We start from the raw sequence: 20,287 nt of genomic DNA, 5'->3' as shown, positions 1-20,287 counted from the left end.
GAAAAATGGAGGAGAAAACTTCAGGAGGCTACAGAACTTTACAAGCAAATAAGTCTTGCAATATTAGAAGCAATGAGCATGTTTTAGAGGCAAACTCACTGCAGCAGCAAGTTGGTAATATTCTGAATGATTCCATTGATTCAATCCTGTTTAAACAGTTGTGGTAGTATGTAATTATAGTACTTTAGTTTTATCCCTTAGAGCATTAGGAAATAAAGACAAATTGCCTAAATAAAGAGAGGAGCTGTTCGCCTTGCTCCAGATGAAACTCTTGTGTCAAAGTTCCTCACTGAAGACAACATTTTGCTGTTGAATTTAATGGCACCACAGCCTTACCAAAAAGTCTGTTGTATCATACGTCATTATGTTGACAAAAAAAGGAGGATATTTTGAGCGCTGTATCCAAAACATTGAAGTACTATGATTATATGCTACCATGACAGTAGGAAGGGTCGCAATCCCATCAGAGGTATACCTGCTGCGGCACAGACATAAACATGGCCACAGACCCTTCAAGATGTACCTGCTCTCATGTGGACTTATTCATGGCCACAGACGCTTCAGGATGTCCTGCTCCCGCACGGACTCATCCACAGGTCACAGTACCTTTGACTTGAGTCCACACCGGACTTCCATCCTGTCCAGTACAGCAGCATAGAAGCAGTGATGCCCTGGCCATCTGCCAGCCCAGGCACATCACCATTGCTGTTATCAAAATGTTCTCAGGCACAGTAAAGTAAGATGATAAGCAGTACAGCAGTAGAGCAAGCAGAAAAAGCAAAACACAGCCACTAACGAGCATTTCAATATACAGTGAGGCAATCAAACCCCGTGGCAAGCACAGAAGCTTGACAATTAATAGCCAAACAGCAATAACAGCTATAAATTCATTCTAATGCATTACAATCAAATCTTTTGTTATCTGAACCCTCCAAGCCCCATTTTGGGTGCCAAAAAAGGACTGCCGTGGTTTAGCCCCCAGACAGCAACCAAGCAGCACACAGCTGCTTGCTCACTTTCCCTGCAGCGGGATTGGGGAAGAGAATCGGAACAGTGAAAGTGAAAAAACTTGTGGTTTGAGATAAAAATAGTTTAATAATTGAAATAAAATAATAATGGATTAATTATTATTGTTCATTAATAGGTATTTGTAATGAAATGGAAAATAGCAAAGAAAGTGAAATAAAACCCAAGAAAAACAAGTGATGCAAATGAAAGCAATTGCTTACCACCAACCGATCAATGCCCAGACAGTTCCCAAGCAACAGCCCCCCCCACACCAACTTTCCCCCTAGTTTTATTGCTGAGCGTGATGTCATATGGTACAGAATATCCGTTTGGTCAGTTGGAGTCAGCTGTCCTGGCTGTGTCCCCTCTCAACTTCTTGTGTACCCCCAGACTTTTCGTTGGCAGGGCGGTACGAGGAGAAGAAAAAGCCTCGAGGCAGTGTAAGCACTGCTCAGCAGTAACCAAAACATCCCTGTGTTATCAGCGCTGTTTCCAGCACAAATCCAAAACATAGCCCCATACTAGCTATTATGAAGAAAATTAACTCTATCCCAGCCAAAACCAGCATACCAGGCTGTAGACAACCAAAATTTACATGTATGAACACCTTCCTTTATACATCTGCCCCCTCCCAGAGTAGATACAGGACTGGATTTGTGTCCAAACCAGCGTCCAACCTCGCGTCAACGTTCATCACAAATCCCTAGCAGTAATACTCAAGTTTACAGCAGCCTGAAGCTAACTACTTCTGGTAGCAAGGGTGATCTGCCATTTTCCCTTCATGTCCATCTGCTAGGCATCCACAGCTCTGAGCCCTCTCTCTAGGGGAGACCCTCTGGTCCTTTGTTCAAAGAGAACATTCCTTCTCATGGGAAGGAGTAGAAGGAAGATGAAGATGCAATTCTGTCTTTCTGTAGTGATAATCCAAGAGTCCAGCTGCCGTCCCATGATCTGGGTGATTCAGGCTCAGCTCGTAGGATTTCAAATCACGGGTAAGATTTGCACAGGAAAAAACAGTCTGGGGGGGAGGAGGAGCCAGAAGCCAGTGTTTCTCCTTCCAGGGAGTACGGCTGGGTTATGGAGTCATGCTTTTTCTCTGGTCCAACAAAGTTTGAATTCTTCTGGCACAGCTTCTGAGGTTCAGCAAAGGGAAGGGCAAGTGCCAGAACTGTCTGGTAACTAGATGACTTTCCTGGGAGACACATGAATTTCTGAAAACAGCTCTCACTGCTTGGCGTAATGGTCTGAGTGCTAGGGAGAGGGTAGGGGATCGTACACAAACTTTTACTCTGGATGTGTTTCAAAAGAAAGTGTTTGCTGCAGATGAATTTTACCTGAACCCAGTCCTGTCACTATAAGGCATGGACAAAGATCTCTGCTCAAGGAAATCTTTTAATGTATTTCTAAGCAACAGTTGCATGGCTCTGTCAAATTGGGAGCAGTTGGGTGTGTTTTGAGACAGTCCTAGAATGATAGAATCATCGAGTCATCTAGGTTGGAAGGGACCTTTAAGACCATTGAGTCCAGCCATTAACCTAACACTGACAAAACCACCACTAAACCACGTCCCTCAGCACCACGTCGTGGGCACTTGTGGGGTATTAAAATAGAAGCGCATGGTACGTGGTCTTCTCTTCAGAGCAGCTGCCTGAAGGCGTTTAAAGCTGCTCCTAAAGATGAAGATGGGGTCCCAGCAGGACTGGTGAACACAGCTAGCCCCCAATGCACAACCGCGAGGCCATCGGCATGCTGTGGAAAACAGATCCGTATGGGCATCGTTACACATCTTCATACCTTTAAAAAACCCGCTGATGGATGCCACTTACTTTCTGTGAGGGAGCCACCAGGGCCAGCAACCCCCTGGGGGCCAGGACCAGGCGGGGTGGCAGGGCAGGGTCTGGCAGCCGGGGCCCATCCCACCCCTCCAGCCAGGCAAAGGGCAGCTGGAGGGCACTGGGACAGCCCCAGCCCCGGGCACCTCCCTGGGGATGAGGACAGACTGGGGACAGGCCAGGACATGGCCCCATGGCTGGGCAGGGCACGGCTGTGGGGAGCTGGAGGCCAGCTGCTGCAGCATGGCCGGGGCAGGGGCTGATGGCCCTTGGGGGGCTGACATGGGGTCCTGGGCCATTGGCAGGGTGCGGGGAGCACGGGGGGACTGGGCAGAGACAGTCAGGGCTGTCAGTGGTCAGTCCAAAGGCAAGTTTATTTTATATTGGTGCTGCTGTGTAGGTGGCCATGCCCTCTGTTGTCCACCAGCTGCTGGGGAGCCCATCACTCACCTCACCCGCACGGCTCCTGTGTACGTCTCGCCTCCCTCCACACGGGCTTGGATTTCACCCTTGATGCATATTTGCAAAACACGTGCCACTAAATCCGACTCCCAAATGCAATCTAAGCATCATTGGGGCCTGAGAGTGACCATCTCAGCTGTCAGGATGTTGATTTAAATGCCCCTGAAGGGAAATGCGGCTTTCCTATTTGGATGAAAGTTAGTCCCTGCGCTTCTCACGAGTAACAAACCCCTGACCGTATATACCATATCGAGTGTCAAACTGACCTGCCCCACAAGCAAAGCCGCCTGGGGGCATGTGATTCCCCGGACCAGTCAGCCACCACAAGATCGTTTGCAGCTGTTGAGGGTGACTCTGCTTCGGGTGGCGTAACACCCACGTGGACACGCTGCGGCGTGAACTCGGAATCTCAACATGACTTAAACGCTATCTTCAGACCAAATAAACTCCTCAGAAACATAAACAAAGACGTTTATTGCAAATAAAAATTCACATTCGTATCATTAAGACTTATGAAGTATAAGGAGGTCATTTTGCAAATTGTGAAGCGTCCGTGCACACAAGGGCTGCCGTTTTCATCAGAACAGCTGCCTGGGACATGCATATATTTATGTGAATGTGCCAAGCCAAATATGCCTCTATCTACAAAGGTTTTGATTTGGCTGGTGACATCGTTCTGACACTTCCACAGTTTCATTTTCTCTGGATCTGGCAGTAGAGGCTCATAGAAAACCCCAAACCCAGAATCTGGAAAACAAAGACATTTCTGGTATTACTTGGCAGTCCTGGAAATCCCAGGATACAACCGATACACAGTGGGAACATTTTGTTTGCAAATGTCTTGGATTTACATGCAGGCTAAGTTTGCTATGCAGAAGATCTTTTCCAATGTAATTCTTAAAGAACATGACTCTAGAATATAGCCATTTTAATGAAATCAGTATGTACCACAGGTAAGACTGCAGACATGATGGAAAACTTTCATTTGTTTAAAAGATGGATTGCCTCTGTGGATGGGGAACCCTGTAACTCTGCGGGTTTAAAATGCAGTTGTTAGCTGCAACAGAGCAGCAAATACTGAGAAGTTCTAGAAATTCGGACAAAAATCCCGTCTTTTATTTTCTAAGAAAGCTGGAGAAACTATCTGATTCTATTGCGTATTCTAAGGGCTGTTTCCCTTTGAAATCTCTCTTACACTGTCACTCTTGTGTAAATATATGTGTAAAGGTATACATGTGTATATGTATACAGGCATACATCTATACACATAGCCCCCCCTCTAGAGTGGCAAACGATCATGCAAAAAGTATTTAATATTCATCAGTAATAGATTTGGGATAGAAACACTGAGTCCACTAAAGAAGCTGTTGCTTGAAATACAAAACTCAGTGAGGGTCACTTTCTGTAGTGGGAATTACTGGGAGAAACTCCACAGCCTGTGACAGACAGCTGGCGAGATCAGAAGATCGGAATGCTTCCTTCTGGATTTAAAATTAACCAGTCTGTGAAGGTGTTTCTCAAAAGTGGAAAGTATCCAAATGACATTTATGAAGCCATGAACACAAGGATGCTTCATTTATTTAAGGAAGAGACAGTGGAGAGCATACAGAACACAGGGGTACAACTAAGATGAGGGGATAAACTCACAGCTGGAATAAGCAGACAGGGCTTCCCTGACATACCCACATTTTCACTTGTGCCCAAGTTGAAACTAGGCCCTTTTTCTCATTATCGTTTCCACTAATAGGGTGAGCTGAGACCATTAACAGCCTGCAAGTGGCATAATGGAGCAGGCAAAGGGGGGAAGACAAAGGAAGGGCACTTTTCCTTGTCCATGTCTTTTTATCTGGGGTTTTCCAGAGCAGAGAGATGGTTAAGCACATGGCCTTTGATACGCAATCACTTGAAAAGTCATAATATGTTAATATCTTTGGAAAGGCTAAATGTTTATCAAGTGTAAATTGCCAGCTGACAATTTGTACCAGCTGAGGCTCATATTGTTTGTTCATGTTGTTTTCTAATCCTTTTATGATTGGGAGAGGCAACCACCACAGAAAATGCCAACTGGAGAACAGGGAAGAATGGTGGCCAATGAACTAAAGGCTACAACTCGTAACTGCAGTAACTAGAGCAAAGTGACTTATAACTTACCTTTGGGATACAGATGCAATTTTACGCTTCTATTTTATTTTTAAAGGCCTTTTAATATGGGTGTATTTCACCTATTTCCCCCCCAAAGTCTATGTACAGGTGAGAGACCTGACCCCCCACATATACCACCTTAAATAACATGAAGCCTGTGCCGAATGAGAAATTAGTGGCCTGTCCTCTCCCAGTGCTGCAGCTGCGTAACTCTTCCCTGCTTACTATTATTTTCCTGGAAATGTATTTTTGATTTGGGGCTCTTGCCCACTCTTCTACCATGAGGAGCAATCCTCTGCCAATGATGTTAAGAAGTTTTCACTCAGAATAACAGACTGAACTCTGCACAGCAATCTTCGTCATTTCTGCTTTTCCCTCAAACATCCATTGGTGGGGGGTGAGGGAGGAGGGAAACCACAGAGGAATAGTGAAAAGAGAAAATGACCGAAGAAAGCAACATGATGAAGTCCCCTGTTTCTTTGTTATTTTCTCCTAATCAAAGCCTATCATTCGTCAAGTAGCTGACTGGATAACCTCATTGTTTTTCCTCCTCTCTTCGGAGAAACTTTTGCATGTTATTCTTCAGTGTATGATGAAGCAATTAAAATAAAGAGCTCACATACTCAGCTTTTTTTACACACAGGAATATATGGAGCGGCACAGGTGTGCACTCAGGCACATTCACGCACCATCTTGAGGGCTAAATTATGCCTCAGAATAATAATTTTGTACCATGATTTCTCCGTGATAAGAATATGCAGTTTAGGGGCTAAGTTTTCTTATGAGATTACTTTTTTCTCAAGCAAAGAGGGAAAGAGGAGGAAAAGACCAGCTCTTCTGCCTCGTGTCTTCCTGGGGCTGGGTATCTGCACAGCCTTCTGTCCACAGGGCTCACTGTCAAGGCACAGGACTGTCAAATCTTTGCAGAAAAAAGTGCCACGTGCTAAACTTATCCAGGCAGCAGGGTGGTCCGATCCCACCTGAAGTTCGCAGCTCGGCAGCCATATACTGTTTATATGAAATAACAGTAAGGTTATAGCTAAGGCGAGAGGTGGTTTCCCCTCATCTATTAATTGAGCAAGCCAGGTGTTTTAATCCCATTCCCAGTGTATTTCTGAGTAGAACATATTGCTTGTCAACTAGTAAATATTTTAATGGTGTATACTGGTACCTCAATAACGGCCAGTCCAAAGGCAATCCCCATAATTATGAGCAGATGGTCTTTAAGGTATTCCATAATCACTTCTTTGCACGGCTGAAAAAATAAGACAAAATGAATAATTATAGGTAAGCAATATTATTCTAAGGTTATTAGGAATGCATCCTCTAAAGTAACTCCTCTCACGCTTGCTGCCTCTCTCTCTGCATTGAAGAAAGGCTATTTGAATTTACTCTGCCTTGTTGCTAACAAACACAAAGAATACAGCTATAGACACCTTGTGCTCTGACAAAAACATCTAGTCTTTGCCTTCCCAAATACAAAGATGAATTTTGTAGCTGATCATAAAAGGGTACAATTTAAAATGACGATATAGAGCTGTAATGTCTAATGTTTGCATGACTTTCAATTGACAAGGGAAGAAGTACTTATGCTTCATTTGCCACTAGGAAAGAGTGATTGCAGCAATGACCAGAAGGAAAACTTCCGTTTCCCACTAATCTGATCTTTGGATTTGAAAATTCAAAGCCTAATATTAGAATCAGGTTCCACTATCAATATTTGGGTATAAAACCTAGCTTAAATATTAATTTTGTCATATGTTTGGTGGTCTTGGGCTGAGAGGAAGAAAGTGATCATATCTGAGGTTCTCAGCAGAGCTACTCTCCTTTTTAATAAATGCATACATCTGTTCTTATAATGACTACATCTTCTCCAGGCATTGACAATGCTCCTTTTGCAAACTGTAGGGAAAGCCAAGTACAGCTACTACAGTACTGTGCCAACACTACAACTGCCTTCCCCCCAGATATAATGTGTAGTTATATTCCTTCACCGTATTTCCTCCCTCACAATAAACACATGGGTCTTCTCCTTCCAGTTCTTCTAAAAAACCTCTCATTTAAGCTGACTCAGAACTGCACTGAATTTCAAATCTTTTTTCCTGGATCAGAAGAGTCAAATGTCTTTACCAGCCTCTAACACCACCGTGAAATCTGTGTGTTCATTTGAGCGATATCTTGCACCTGCAGTAATTTCACTGATTGCTTCTCATGTGTCCTTTGAGGGTTTGCCTGAGGCCAAAAAGACATTAAAATGTGGCCAAAACAGCCTCTTTGTATACATCTTATTTCCAGATTGGGTTCTGGCATCCTCTACTTAACCAGACTGTTCCCTCACTTTAAAACAGTATTTGCTTCTGTGGGACTACCTAGGGAGGAAATTAGTGTTCAGGCAGGACCTGGCTAAGGAGCTATGCATTTAGAAAAGCATAAAACCAGATTTGGACATTTGCTAAAATCTGCTTTTTGCTAGGTGCAGACTGGCAAACTTTGTACCACCAGCATTTACAAATGCAGCTATTTTGTGCTAGTTTTCCACGTGTTTTTTCTTATTTTTCCTACTATGCATGGAGTCCAAATTTCCATATAAAGAGACATATAAATCTTGAAATTAATTAATTGAGATCTCTGTTGCCCACCTTCCAGTTTTTGAGTATGCTTTCTTATTGCCTGTCACTAGACTTTTTTGCCTTATTATTATATTTACTGCCACAAACTTTTCAAAAGGCTGTAGTTGTAGGAAATTAACTTTGAGCACGCTGCCGTGAAGCCTACAACATGTAAGGTTTCTTTCCAGCAAATCCTGCAAAATGACTCTGGGGTTTTGTACTAAAGGACTAAGGTCTTGGATTTAATGTGTTCATTTTTCAATATCCCTTAGACCTTTGAAAGCCTCTGAGTCAACATGTCTACCACCAGAATGAGCCTGGGTGGGATCACAACCTTCTGAGAAAGGAATGAGAGCCAAAGACTAGCCAACGTGCTGCTCTGACCCAAAGGCATATGCTGACCCTAAAGACATAGTAGTTTCCACCCAAAGTAACCAGGCAGAACTGCTGAGGTCCGAAGGGTGCTGCACTGCACGGCTAAGGTAGGGGCATCCCAGGAAGAGGAAGCAGCAGTGTATTTCATGTATGCACAGTCATTTCATAAGAGATGCCACAGGGGCAATTCTGGCGAACAAACAGAAGACAAAACTTTGCCTTTTTGGAAAGATACAGAACTGCTAAGTATGCCAGTCACCAAAGACAACCTTGGGTTAAAAACCTCTTTTTGGAAAGAAGAGTGGAACATTATATTTTTCTTACTGTTTTATAAATGTATCTGCCGTCAAAGATGGCGCAGAGGTCTGCTGATGGGTTCGCTTCTTCACACTCACAAACTTTATTGCCACCAATAAGAGTATTAAAATTTTTTCCCCAGTCTGCAGGTCCATTCAGCAAACCACAGCACTGTTGCTGCAAAAAAGGAGGAAATGGGGAGATGAGGAAAAAAGTGGCGATTTGCAGTTGGAGGAGAGTAAAGGAGGGAGCTGAGAGGAACAACGAAGGAGAAATTTCCTTTCCTCTTTTCCCATGGGGAAGTTTTACCAAACTGGGGAAGTTTTACCAAACTGGAATGTCCCAAATACCCTTTATGTTTCCACACCAGTTATAAGAATGTAAGTGCACAAGTTTAAAAAAAAAAAAGACAAAACAAGCAAACAAACAAACAAACAAACAAGCAAACAAAAAATGGAAAGAAGACCAGACTTTCAGTATACAGTGCTCAAAAAACATTAATGTACTATGAAGCTAGTAAGTCAGTGACAGAATGGAACTGGAACATGAACAATGTTGGCTATAGTATTTTTTGAGAATCAAGTCTTCTTTCTGCAGGTTATACTTGCAGAAGGTAAGTAACAGCTCCAGTAACATCCACATTTCACATCTGAAAAGCCAAGCTGAAAATGTAAAATTCAGGCACATAAAACTCGGAAATCTAGAAAAATAACCACCTCGAATGATGGTTAGCCCTTTAAATTAGAAATGGACTGAGGAGGCCAGGGGTCCATTTGGGGTTTGTGAAACCTAAACCAGGTGCAGCTCCACTTCATGTTCCACTTTATTCAAGCCACTAAAGCTCAGGGGTGCAGACTTGGGTTTGAGGTCCTTCCTCTTTTAAAAGGCAGCTGGAAATGTTCACGTAATTTTGTATAAAAGCAAAGGCCATGGGACATAATAAAGCAATCCTGGTCTACTTAAAAATTAATACAGTAATTATGGCATTTTTCATTTTGCTCACCCTTCAATCATCTCTCCAGGGAGCTGCTTATTATATCAGAAGAAATAAGCTGGCTCAGAGGCAGAGGACGGGGCTAGAGGTGGAATGGGGAAGGAGAAGCGGAAGTGATATAAGCCACCCAAATATTGTTTCTTGCTTCCTTTTCTTTCACACCAGAAGCCTTTAAAAATATAGGAATTCTTTAAGCCTACCCATCAAAGTCATCACCCATTAGGGACTGAAAAACAAATAACAGCAGCACTCTGTCAATGTACAGATACAGTGGGAGGGGTGAAGGTCTACACCATCAATGGTATCAGTGAGATTCAAGGGCATTCTCGTTGTGATACCCAGGAGCAAGCTGGCACTAAGTGTCTGCCTTCTGGGGTCCTGCATGTGGCGGAAGCCAGGACAGGTATAAGCAAAGTGAAAACAAACCTCCCTTTTATCGTAGTTTCCTCCCCGTTCTTACACAGTAAAGTATAGCATTTAATGACTTCACAGCAATAGGATATTCCAAATGAAATACACTCCTGAAGTTTTCCTTATCCCTGGGGTAATCTGGATAGTTCTTAGCTGGGATACAGTGAAGAAGCAATGTCCCTTCAGAAAAGAAAGCTGTTACAAAGGAGCAGGCAACCTTCTCAGGAAAAATCTTAGCTAATTGTCAGTCTCGCTTGCATGTTATGTGTCCTTGCTCCATTGCGCTTATAAACACTACTGCACAAAGGAATCATTACAGAAAGCCCATGTCATATCAAGAGAGCAGAAGCCCTTTGTGTCATGTTTTAACTTGCATTTAAGTCAGACCCTTCCCCATCCCCAGGAAATGAAATTCAAATCTATGGCAGAGTAGCCATAAAATGAAGCATAGATAAATGATAGAGATGGAACAGATAGCAACAACTGCTGCCCTTCGTTACATTTTAATTACCTTTCTCTGAAACTTGTGGAACTTCTCTTGAAACGCTTTAGCTTCTTCTGAAGAGTTTTGCAACAACTTCACATCCTCCAGGAGAGTCTTGTTAAGGGATGTTTCAATCTGCAAGTCCAAATATTTTATTAGTTTTCGGGGTAGAAACAAAACTCTGGGAAGACATCAATGAAAATGCAGAATAATACTGTACCTGAGATCTGTACACTGCTCCTAAAATACCTCCTGTGACCTGAAGTATCAGGATCAGCAGCAGCCCAATAAAAAACTAGGAAGAAAACAAAAGGGGGAGAAAACTATAGTACTTTTGACCAAGATGATACAATTTCTTCTAAGTGAATGTCAAGCTTTCATGTGCTTGAATAACCATGTAGGTAGAATGAACTAAAGTTCCAGTCAGAGCTGTTTGAGTTATTCCTTCTTTGGCGATGAGAAAAAGGGGTGCTTGAGACAGAGTGTGTTCAGCTGGTGGTCATAACAAGGTGCACACCACAGCAGCAGTATGATGGGCAGTGTGTAGGTGAGGTGTTGGGCAGGGGGACAGGAAGGACGTTTTAGGAGGACCAGCAAAGGGAGCAACTGGGAATGTATGAAATTAAGTAGGATAGGTATTGGTGGAGGACTGGTGGAGGGAACTTCGGTGATGACTGGATGGCAAAAAAAGCTAGTGACATGCTAGGGGCTCTCTGGACCCTGTCTTCTTCTTGATATGGCCACCCACCACTTTTTCCGCACTTAGAATTCAGAAGGGGCTCTGGGATAAGGTAAGCAATGAAAACACATGATCACAATCAAGCATTTCGTTAAACAAAAAGGCCCCCATCCTCATTTGGTACTACTTGCAAGGACCTTATCCATCAAATGTAGCTGTGGCCTGATAAGGTAGCCAAATGTTTTTCTTTCCTACCAACAGCAGCATGCACCGGCTCTCCTTTATGGCACCACAGCACCCCAAAAACCCAAGGACCATAATGATGGAGCCCACGGCTATCAGCAGATCAACCCCTGCAAACAGGCTGCTGTCTATGTCCAACTCCTGAAAAGAGAGGGGAAAAAAAAATCTTTCAGCTACAAGAAGCTTCTCCTAAAAACATCTGTATCCCCCAAAACAAGAGAATTATTTCACAACTGATAAACATACTGATTAGCAATCACGGAGATATTCTGACCCATAAATAAACAAAACTCTAATGCGCCCTTCTTAAATGTTTTGTTGGGGAGCTCAGTAGAACCTGGCTTTTCTCAGTCTTTGTCTCCGCACAAGATGAAAGTCAACTTTACAGAGTAAATAAAAGATCTCTTGTCTTTAAAGTGGCTTTCAGTCAATGAATCTTTGCTTTTTACTGGAAGTAGCAAAATTGATTATCTCGAAATCTCTCCTACATTAACCAAATGTTAAAGAAACAAAACCTCTGTTTGTCATTAGAAGGCCAGGAACATACTCTGACTGTTCCTGAGAGAACGCTTCTCAGACCGATGCTGGATATACCAGAGAAATAGTTGAATGTATTTTCCAAAGCAATTTTCTTTTTCTTCTTTTTAGACATGATCTCTAATATTATCCTCAGAGATGAGGACTGTATTTTGATGTGTGGGACATTCAACTAAACAATTCATATTCCTCAATATTATTAAATATCAAATTATTCAGTTCCCATAGGAATGAATAAGGCCAAAGGCCAAAATAGAGAAAATGTTCAAAGAATATTTTCCAGCGTGGCTGGTGCCAAGATTAGCAAAAATGTCTGGAAGTTGTCACATTTATCTTCTGATGGAAATTGCAAAGGTATATAGACATGTATAATTTGAAGAATGTGTTGTTCTTTCCCCATCCAAGTTGGACTGAACCTCCTGTTATTTATTCTTAGAAAGCTCTATTCATCTACAGCCAAATCCTTATGGTCTGTTCAATTATTACTCAGGCAAAACATACATTGGTTTTGAATAGGAACTTTGCCTGCCTAGAGGAAAAAATGTGAGAAAATGCTTTCAATTTTGGTCCCTAACTCTTAATTTACAGGTTTTGGGGAGTGCTAAGCGTCACTTCAGCAAACCAATTTGGGATACACTTAAGTATGCTTTTCTGAGTAGGAAATCTCTCAAAAAATAAGAAAGGATATGGTGGTTATGGTTTTCCTGGCTCCCTTGTACCATCTAAGCCACCATACTAGAGATGGTCAACTAGCAAGTATGGCATTTTTAGCCTGTTGTAAAATGTTGACTGAGGAGTGAAAGTCACCATTATTCTTCTTCCACAACGGAGAATGGCAGAACTCTCCACAATGACCTAATTTGACCTAATTAACCCCATGGCACAACGTCATCATGAACTGAGTTCTGTTGCATCCATCCTCTGTGAGACACAAGATATGTGGAACTGGCTAAGAGCAACAGTGTCATCAGCCAAATGCCAGGAAATATATAAAGCTATCTTCTTATCTCCCCCATCTTTTTATTTCCAGATGGGAAATATACTGACTTAAAAATGATTGTTCTTAATTCACAGGCTGCTGTAGGGCAGCAGAGGAGTGAGTGATCTGAAGATCTGCAACTTAATCTATACTAAAGGCTCAATCTGAAAGCTGAATAAAATGCGCTTTTTTCACAGTACTCCTTTTTTTCACTTCTGTGGCCAGAAAGCCTTTTTGGAAATAGAAGTATGCAAATCAAATTTTCAAATTCATTTACATTTCTGTAGCCCAAGCTCACAAGAAGAAATATACTGCTTAAAACTTAGAGTCAGATTGCTCTTCCTCTTAGTATAACAAAGTACCAACATACAAAGATTGCACAGTGCCTTTCAGAGAAGCACCTACGAGCTGTGAAATCTGCTTCACTCAAGGGTGGCAGAAAACATAGTGCAAGTCAGAGACCAGCGCCACTGGGAGCACATCTGGCAAAAGGTTGGCAGGGCCCACAGGGCCAAAGGGCCTTTGCACCAAAAGGAGCAGCCTCTGCTGCAAGTCTGCAAAATCAAGGGATCCTCAAAATTGTATTTCCTCTAGCTTTGCAGAAAAGGAAATTCATAAAGTCTGAAGTAATTTAATAACCCAGATAAAATCCAGGAAGGGAACTCAGGGGCTCTCTTCTCTCCCCTTCAGGAGGGCTGTTGGGACATTTTAATCCTAAATAAAGATTTTTGGGTCTCCAAAGCTCTTTCTATGTAGATATGAGGGGAAAAGGATGCAGTATTTTTAAGGAACCACTGAAAACAGAAGGGAAAAATTCTTGCTCCCTTTTGAAGTTGCACTTACTGGGGAAATAAGAATTGTGTTATTCAAGACAGTGAGAAAGGTAAAAATATTCCCTAAAAACACATGGAAGTAACCTTAGGAATATAGTTGACTATACTATTCTAATACAGAGAGACATAGAAAAGTCTAGGAACCGCATGGCTCCTCATTATTTTCTCTAAAACTGAAATCAATAACAAAACCACCATTAGTTTTCATTAGAGAAGAGAGACACGTGTTTTCCAACAGAAATCTGTGTGCATCTGTAAGAACCTACGTTAATAACACTAAAAGGCATTTATTGTAGTCCCATGTCTGTGCTTACGTCAATCACTTTATCTGACTACCTGCACCATCTTGTTTAATCTTAAACATCACAAAATGCATGAGTCTTTACCCACACAAGCCACCTCAACAAAAACATAACAAATTTGTGGAAATGAAAATGGGAAATGAAAGCGTGTGCAGTAGCTTCCACGTTTTACATGGTTCTGGTATGACTGTATGCATTCACCTGCTGAGCATCTTTGCTGACACGGATCCACACAGAGACTCCCAAAATAATGGAACCACACACCTGAAGGAGAAAACAAAGAATATTTAGAAAGATCAGCAATTTTAGATTAACATTCAACATCCAAATTACACCAGATGCTGGCCAAAATTCTGAAATCATTTGTTTGGCAAAGTGAAACACACATGAGTTGCTGGAGCATAGAATTCATATCCAGTAAACTTCATAAGGGTAGTTAAATCTTCAGTTATGCACCAAATCCCTGATGTTTCTACCTCAGAGGACTCCGCATTTCCTTGATGATTTATACATGTGGTTGGGAAGCACATAGAAATTCTGTCAGATGAGAGAGGAATATAAATTGCCGTAGTATGTATATAACATGACTGTAAAGAACATTGTTTCTTGTATAATGGAAACACGTGAGATTTGATAAGGGACGTTGGTATAAACATTGCTTCTAGTATTATTCAGGACACATATCTAGAGACATATTCTCTATGGTTAAACTATCAGGAAAAGTTCTAAATAAAGTCTTTCTGATATTTCTATTGCAACAATATCTGGCCATCTCCAATTCTTAGAATATTTCTCTTATAAAAATGCCAGTTGTGATAGTTAGTATTTCCATTATATTTTTACACAAAAAAGACTTACTCAGTCGTGTACATGTGAAAGTTAGATTAGAATGACTTGCTTTAGGGTGCTGAAGTCAGGACAGATGAATCCCAACACGTTCCCTAATCACTAATTGTGCTCCTGTTTTATTGATCGTTGAGGTACCGTTCCACTACACAGCAGTCACTCTATTCCTAACCTTGTCCGTGATGATTCTCACACAGAATTTCTCTTTATTAAGTGTTGGAGACAGGTAGTTAAGAGGCTGATCAGGTGTAAGAATTGTGCCTACTGAGAGGACTGACAGGAGAGAGAGATCACTGAGGACCAAATTCTAGTCAGATTTAGAATTATCTTTCTGTAAGTCACTGATACTCAAATCACAAATGGCCCTGAAATGTTTTATGAGCTTCCCATGAAGACTGGGACTGCTTCTAACCTTTTAAAATTGAAAGAGCTATTTTTATATGTTTCAGATAATTTTTCTTAAAAAAATGCTTTCCCCGCAAAAGGTTTCATATAATATTCAGCATCAAAGGCCATAACGACTTTAGCAGATTATTTAATATGGAACAGAGCCAGCACTCAGACATGAGTACCACACATTTTCCTGCTATAAGTAAAGCTCCTATAAGTACATTTTAAACATGAAAAGGAAAGTTGTACAATCGATGACAGCTACATCGTGTTATCAAATTTAACTAGAACTCCCCACTGAAATCTTCTGAATCCCACTGAATCTGTCTAGAAACTGATGGTATCATATGACTCTACATTTGGGTCCTGTTCAGCAGCACTATGTGAGCCATGTGGCTATGCACCAGACAACATGGGCTCACTAATGTGAAAATTTCCACTGAAGCGGCTATTGCTATAAATCCAAAGAGAATTTGGCCCACTGCCTTATTTGTTATATAGGGCCTCCCATAAAATACAGCACAGTAGTAGAAGTAAATGTAGCTGTGAATGTACAGGAACTTACCAATCAGACGGGAATGCTACAATATTTATTTCCCCCATTCATAAAAGAAATATCATTTATGAATCAAAATTTCTAGTAAGGTGTATATATTTGAATTATAAAAATAGAATTGGTTTAGACTGATTAAAAAAATGTTCCATCTCCGTAAAATCTTAATGTTTTGTTTCTGTTTATTTTCATAATACACAATGTATACAAGAACGCACAAAGAAAAGTTTTGAAATAACAAATCAAAATGGTCCATTCCCAAAGAGTCCAAGTAGAACATTTCAAGTTTGCTGGAATACTCCATTCTAATTAAGTTTTCTTAAAATTAAGTTTCGACTAAAGAAACTTTCATTTCAGGAAACTGTTTCATTTTTAATGAACCAGCATTTTCCAAGGGAATAAAACCAGCTTCTTGGAAAAGGTCCTCACCGATTTTCTCTAAACTGCATGTCTATTGAAGTTTTGCCTCAACCTTTGACCAACAATCAATGACCTCATCACGGTTTCATAAACTGACCAGGAACAGGACTGTTGTCCCTCAAATTCAATGAGTCCTTTTTTTCTCAAGCCCTTCAGTCTTGGTGTGATGAAGAAATACAGCCTAGTTAAATTAATACCACCTCAGATGAGCCTGCCGTGACTCTGGACCAGCAGTATATCAAGACTCTGTACTTCTCAGACATGAGAATACCAAACTGGTGCGGAATTCCCTTCACTGGCACACACATTTTAAGCAACCAGACATTCACTTTCTTGCCTGGTGTAAGGTATTGGGAAGGAGCCACTTTGGTTGTAGGTGGCACTGCAAGTCTGGTATTAACAACTGATCAAAGATTTCCCTGTCACTTATCAAGTTGTCTCAAACTAGGGATCAGACTTCAACATTTAGTGCAAAAAAAAATGGAATTCTACGATTTTGCATGATATGGAGGAGCACAAGCTGACAGAATGAGGGCAGCAGGTGAGACTAGATATCCTGCAAACTCCGAAGAAGAGAAGGAGGAAAAATCTGAACTTTCAGGTTTAATGCAAAAAACTGACTTAAGGATTAATTTAAGGACTATTACGAGCTCCATATAGGCACCCAGCTCCAAAGCACAGATCTTCAAAAGCCCATGCTTATCTTTTTTTTCACCAAACTGAGAGGATACAAAACTCTGTGGACATGCCAGGGTCCAGCACAGGGATGCAGATTCCCCGGGGGCATGTGTCACACAAGAGATGAGGCAAAGGGCAGCAAAGCCAGAGCCACTTTGCAGAGCTAGCTTAGGCTGTTCCAGGGCTTACACACTGGGCTGTAAGAGCTGCTTAGAAAGAGGCACCACAAGGCTTTAAAGGCCATTCCCGAGTCCCCTAAGAAGGGACATTCCCAGAAAGATTGCAAAGGGCTTAAAATGAATGGACGCCAGGTAAATATACAGTGGTTGCTGTTGTCTAGTTAAGGTCAAAGTCACCTTCATTTCCCACTATCAGTTTAATTTTCCATTTGCTAACTGCGTTGTGAACCAGGAAGAACAGCTATGGTAGCAGTGTCTATAAAGACACCACTGTTCCCTGTACTTTACTACAGCAATTTAATGTTTTCCAGGAATTAGAGATAGGAAAGTGAATAAAAAAAATCAGCTTCATTGTACTCTGTCGGCACATATTCCTGTTGGCACCACTTCTGTTCTTCCCTGTCTTAGTAGGGCTAAATCCCTTCCTTTCAAATAAGTAACTGTAGCTGCATTCCTGTCCTCCTCTGTCCCGCCCAGGCAGTCACATGCACAGCAAATGCTCTGAGTGTAGGGTATGGATTTTCCTACCTTTGGCATACAGGCAGGTTAGGGAAGTTTGTTCCACGCCTGCCCCCCCAGGTCGCATCCTGTGTTCTCTCCTAGGAAACCCATGCTGTCAGTGGAGGCTTAGGCATGGGCATTATTCACATGTTCACTCCAGAAGTAGTTTGGAGCTTTTCTAATGCTAGTCTGAGACATTTGCCTATGTTGGTTTTTTTTAGCTTACAGTAAATACGGATGAATGAGAACAGGAAAAACTTCCTGAGGGGCAGGAATTTCAAGTCAGAAACTTATGGACCCTTTTAAGTACAACTGCAGAAAAACTACAACACAGATGTCAAATATCTTCAATCTGCCCTGATGAAGGTGGAGGAAGAAGAGGGGGGAGGCAGTCCAAACCATCACTGCCCTGTTAGGAATTTCTTTGTGAGGTCCAAAGCGATCAAAGAGTTTTGCTAATTCTTCTCATTTTGGCAAGCCACAAATTTTCCAAGGCTACTGTTTGTGGTCCCTTTTGAATGGTATCACCTTTTCACTCAAAAAAAAATATCCCTTGAGGCAAAGTCCATAATGTGGCTAGTAGTTCCGCTTCTGGTTTCAGTGAACCTCTGGTGAACCTGACAAATCTCTGTTGGGAAAGCTGACAGTGAGGTTGAACCACGAGAGAAAAGTTCTTTAACTCAAACCTTTCCTGAGTTTCCAGGACCTGAAATTCTTGCAAACCAGCTGACATGTGATAAATAGACAAATACAGTTCAAACAACACCCAAAAACCTGCCTGCTGCCCTGTGCCATATCTGCCTTGATACAGCTGTTGGCGGCACTGCCAGCCCATGCTATTTTACAAACGTTTACTGTCCACCATCAGAAACTAATTATGACACTGAACGTAAAGCAAAAAACCACAAAGAAGGATATGAAAACTATTTATCAATTAGAAGGCCAAAAATAAAAGTGAATTTTCCATATCTTTTGTTGCAACTGCGTTTTCGGGATTATGACAGCAGACAATAAAAGCAAGAGAATGATGCATTGTAAGTGGAGAGTCTGTTCTGAAATGACTGATGTTCCCTGACATGAGTGGCACGATATGGGCAGGGAGACAGACTGCTGGCGGGTCTACTTTTGAATGCAGAGGGAAAGCTATTTTGAAGGAAAAAGACAAAGGGAAGGGCAAAAGCTAAACATATTCTCCCCTCCCTGATTTAGATTCACATTCTGTTTCCACTTATGCTCTATTTTCTTTACAATTTCTTCAGCTACAGCATTCAGATAATGTCGAACACATTTTATGCAACATTAATAACAATTTAAACACCAACTTACCCAAAATAAGAAGTTGAAGATGAACATGGAGTACTTCATGCAGCTGCTTACACCCGCCATTTTCAACAAGCTGAGGCAAAAATGAGCACTGCAAAAGAAGCTTTGCTAGGAGTTTGACCTTGATATAAAAGTTGTTCCTCTCTCTTCAGAAAACCTCTCAGACCACATCAAATACACTGTGCTCTGCTACTAAAAGCAAAAAACGTGGACAGGGCATCAACAGTTATTTAAATAGTTCCTATACCACAGGTAAATATTAACCAGAGCACTGGGGAAGCACTACCAAGTGTTATCATTGAGTCTCCAGACTCATATTGTGCCTTTGCGATTTATACGTTTCTATAGTCCTGTTAGTCTTGTCCTACGCCTCGAAAGTAAACACATAATGCAGCAAAAGTCATAGTTTCAAGAGAAAGGGAGGTGAGAATAAAAACATTTTACAGACCTGCTTTAAAAGATGGAAAGGACTGCATTTCTTAGTGCTTTTAAGTTACAGGGTTTACTCTTTCATTGCCCACTATTGCCAACATTCATTCGGTCGTGTTCACCCCCCTGCTGCAACCGTTCAACTGGAATAATGGAATGGGTCTGCATTATCCTTGCAGAGGAGGGGTAAGGAATCTGCCGCCATTTTCTCCCTCTTGGTGCCTGCTTCAGATCCTTTTCCTCTTCCTCACCAAATCTGGACCCCGGGAACCTGAGCATTGTGCTGCACAAATTGCCCTGTTGTGCGGGTTTCCAGAAGCCTTGTGAGCCTCACAGCACAGCAGTCGCGGTCCTGGCGTCAGATTCAGGATACCTCTCCACAACAGGAGCCAGATTCATCCCGGAAGACAAGGCAATAAACCTGTTTCGTTAGTTTTGTTTTATGTCTTGTTTGTTTTCTTTTGTGCTCCACAAATGAGGAATCCTGAGGGGGAAATAAAGGTATAATTCCTCTGTTTTTTCTATCAGCCCATTTTGTGGAGAAGCCCCGTATACCAGTCCTTGGAGGGATGAGGGTCAGACACAGGTTCTCCTGGGTTGGTCATAAAAAAGGAAGCTTTATTTTGCAGGTGAGCACAAAGGATTTAAATAAGAGAGCTTAAGGACATGCCAGACTGAACTGATTTATGAAGCCTCCTTGTCCCAAGCCTGTTTTTCAGACGTCACTGTCAGTTCACATTCTTCAATTCGGCTGTCTGTATTTGAAAAAAAAATGGAAAGT

General features: G+C 41.8%; 1 protein-coding gene across 1 annotated transcript; it reads right to left on the bottom strand.

The window, feature by feature from the left end:
• Nucleotides 1–3,810: 3,810 nt before the first annotated feature.
• TSPAN8 (tetraspanin 8) lies at nucleotides 3,811–19,262 on the bottom strand. The gene is made up of 8 exons (XM_054181200.1): nucleotides 19,081–19,262; nucleotides 14,389–14,451; nucleotides 11,549–11,677; nucleotides 10,835–10,909; nucleotides 10,642–10,749; nucleotides 8,753–8,902; nucleotides 6,616–6,699; nucleotides 3,811–4,049 (listed from the first exon to the last, which is right to left on the bottom strand). Exons 1-8 carry the CDS (start codon nucleotides 19,138–19,140, stop codon nucleotides 3,996–3,998), a joined length of 723 nt encoding a protein of 240 aa, XP_054037175.1. The 5' UTR covers nucleotides 19,141–19,262; the 3' UTR covers nucleotides 3,811–3,995.
• Between the last annotated feature and the right edge of the window lie 1,025 nt (nucleotides 19,263–20,287).

The sequence above is a fragment of the Rissa tridactyla genome, chromosome 1, assembly GCF_028500815.1.
Source record: "Rissa tridactyla isolate bRisTri1 chromosome 1, bRisTri1.patW.cur.20221130, whole genome shotgun sequence".
Lineage (NCBI taxonomy): Eukaryota > Metazoa > Chordata > Aves > Charadriiformes > Laridae > Rissa > Rissa tridactyla.
The sequence above is the reverse complement of the archived record's forward strand: the minus strand, read 5'-3'. Positions and strand labels throughout refer to the sequence as shown.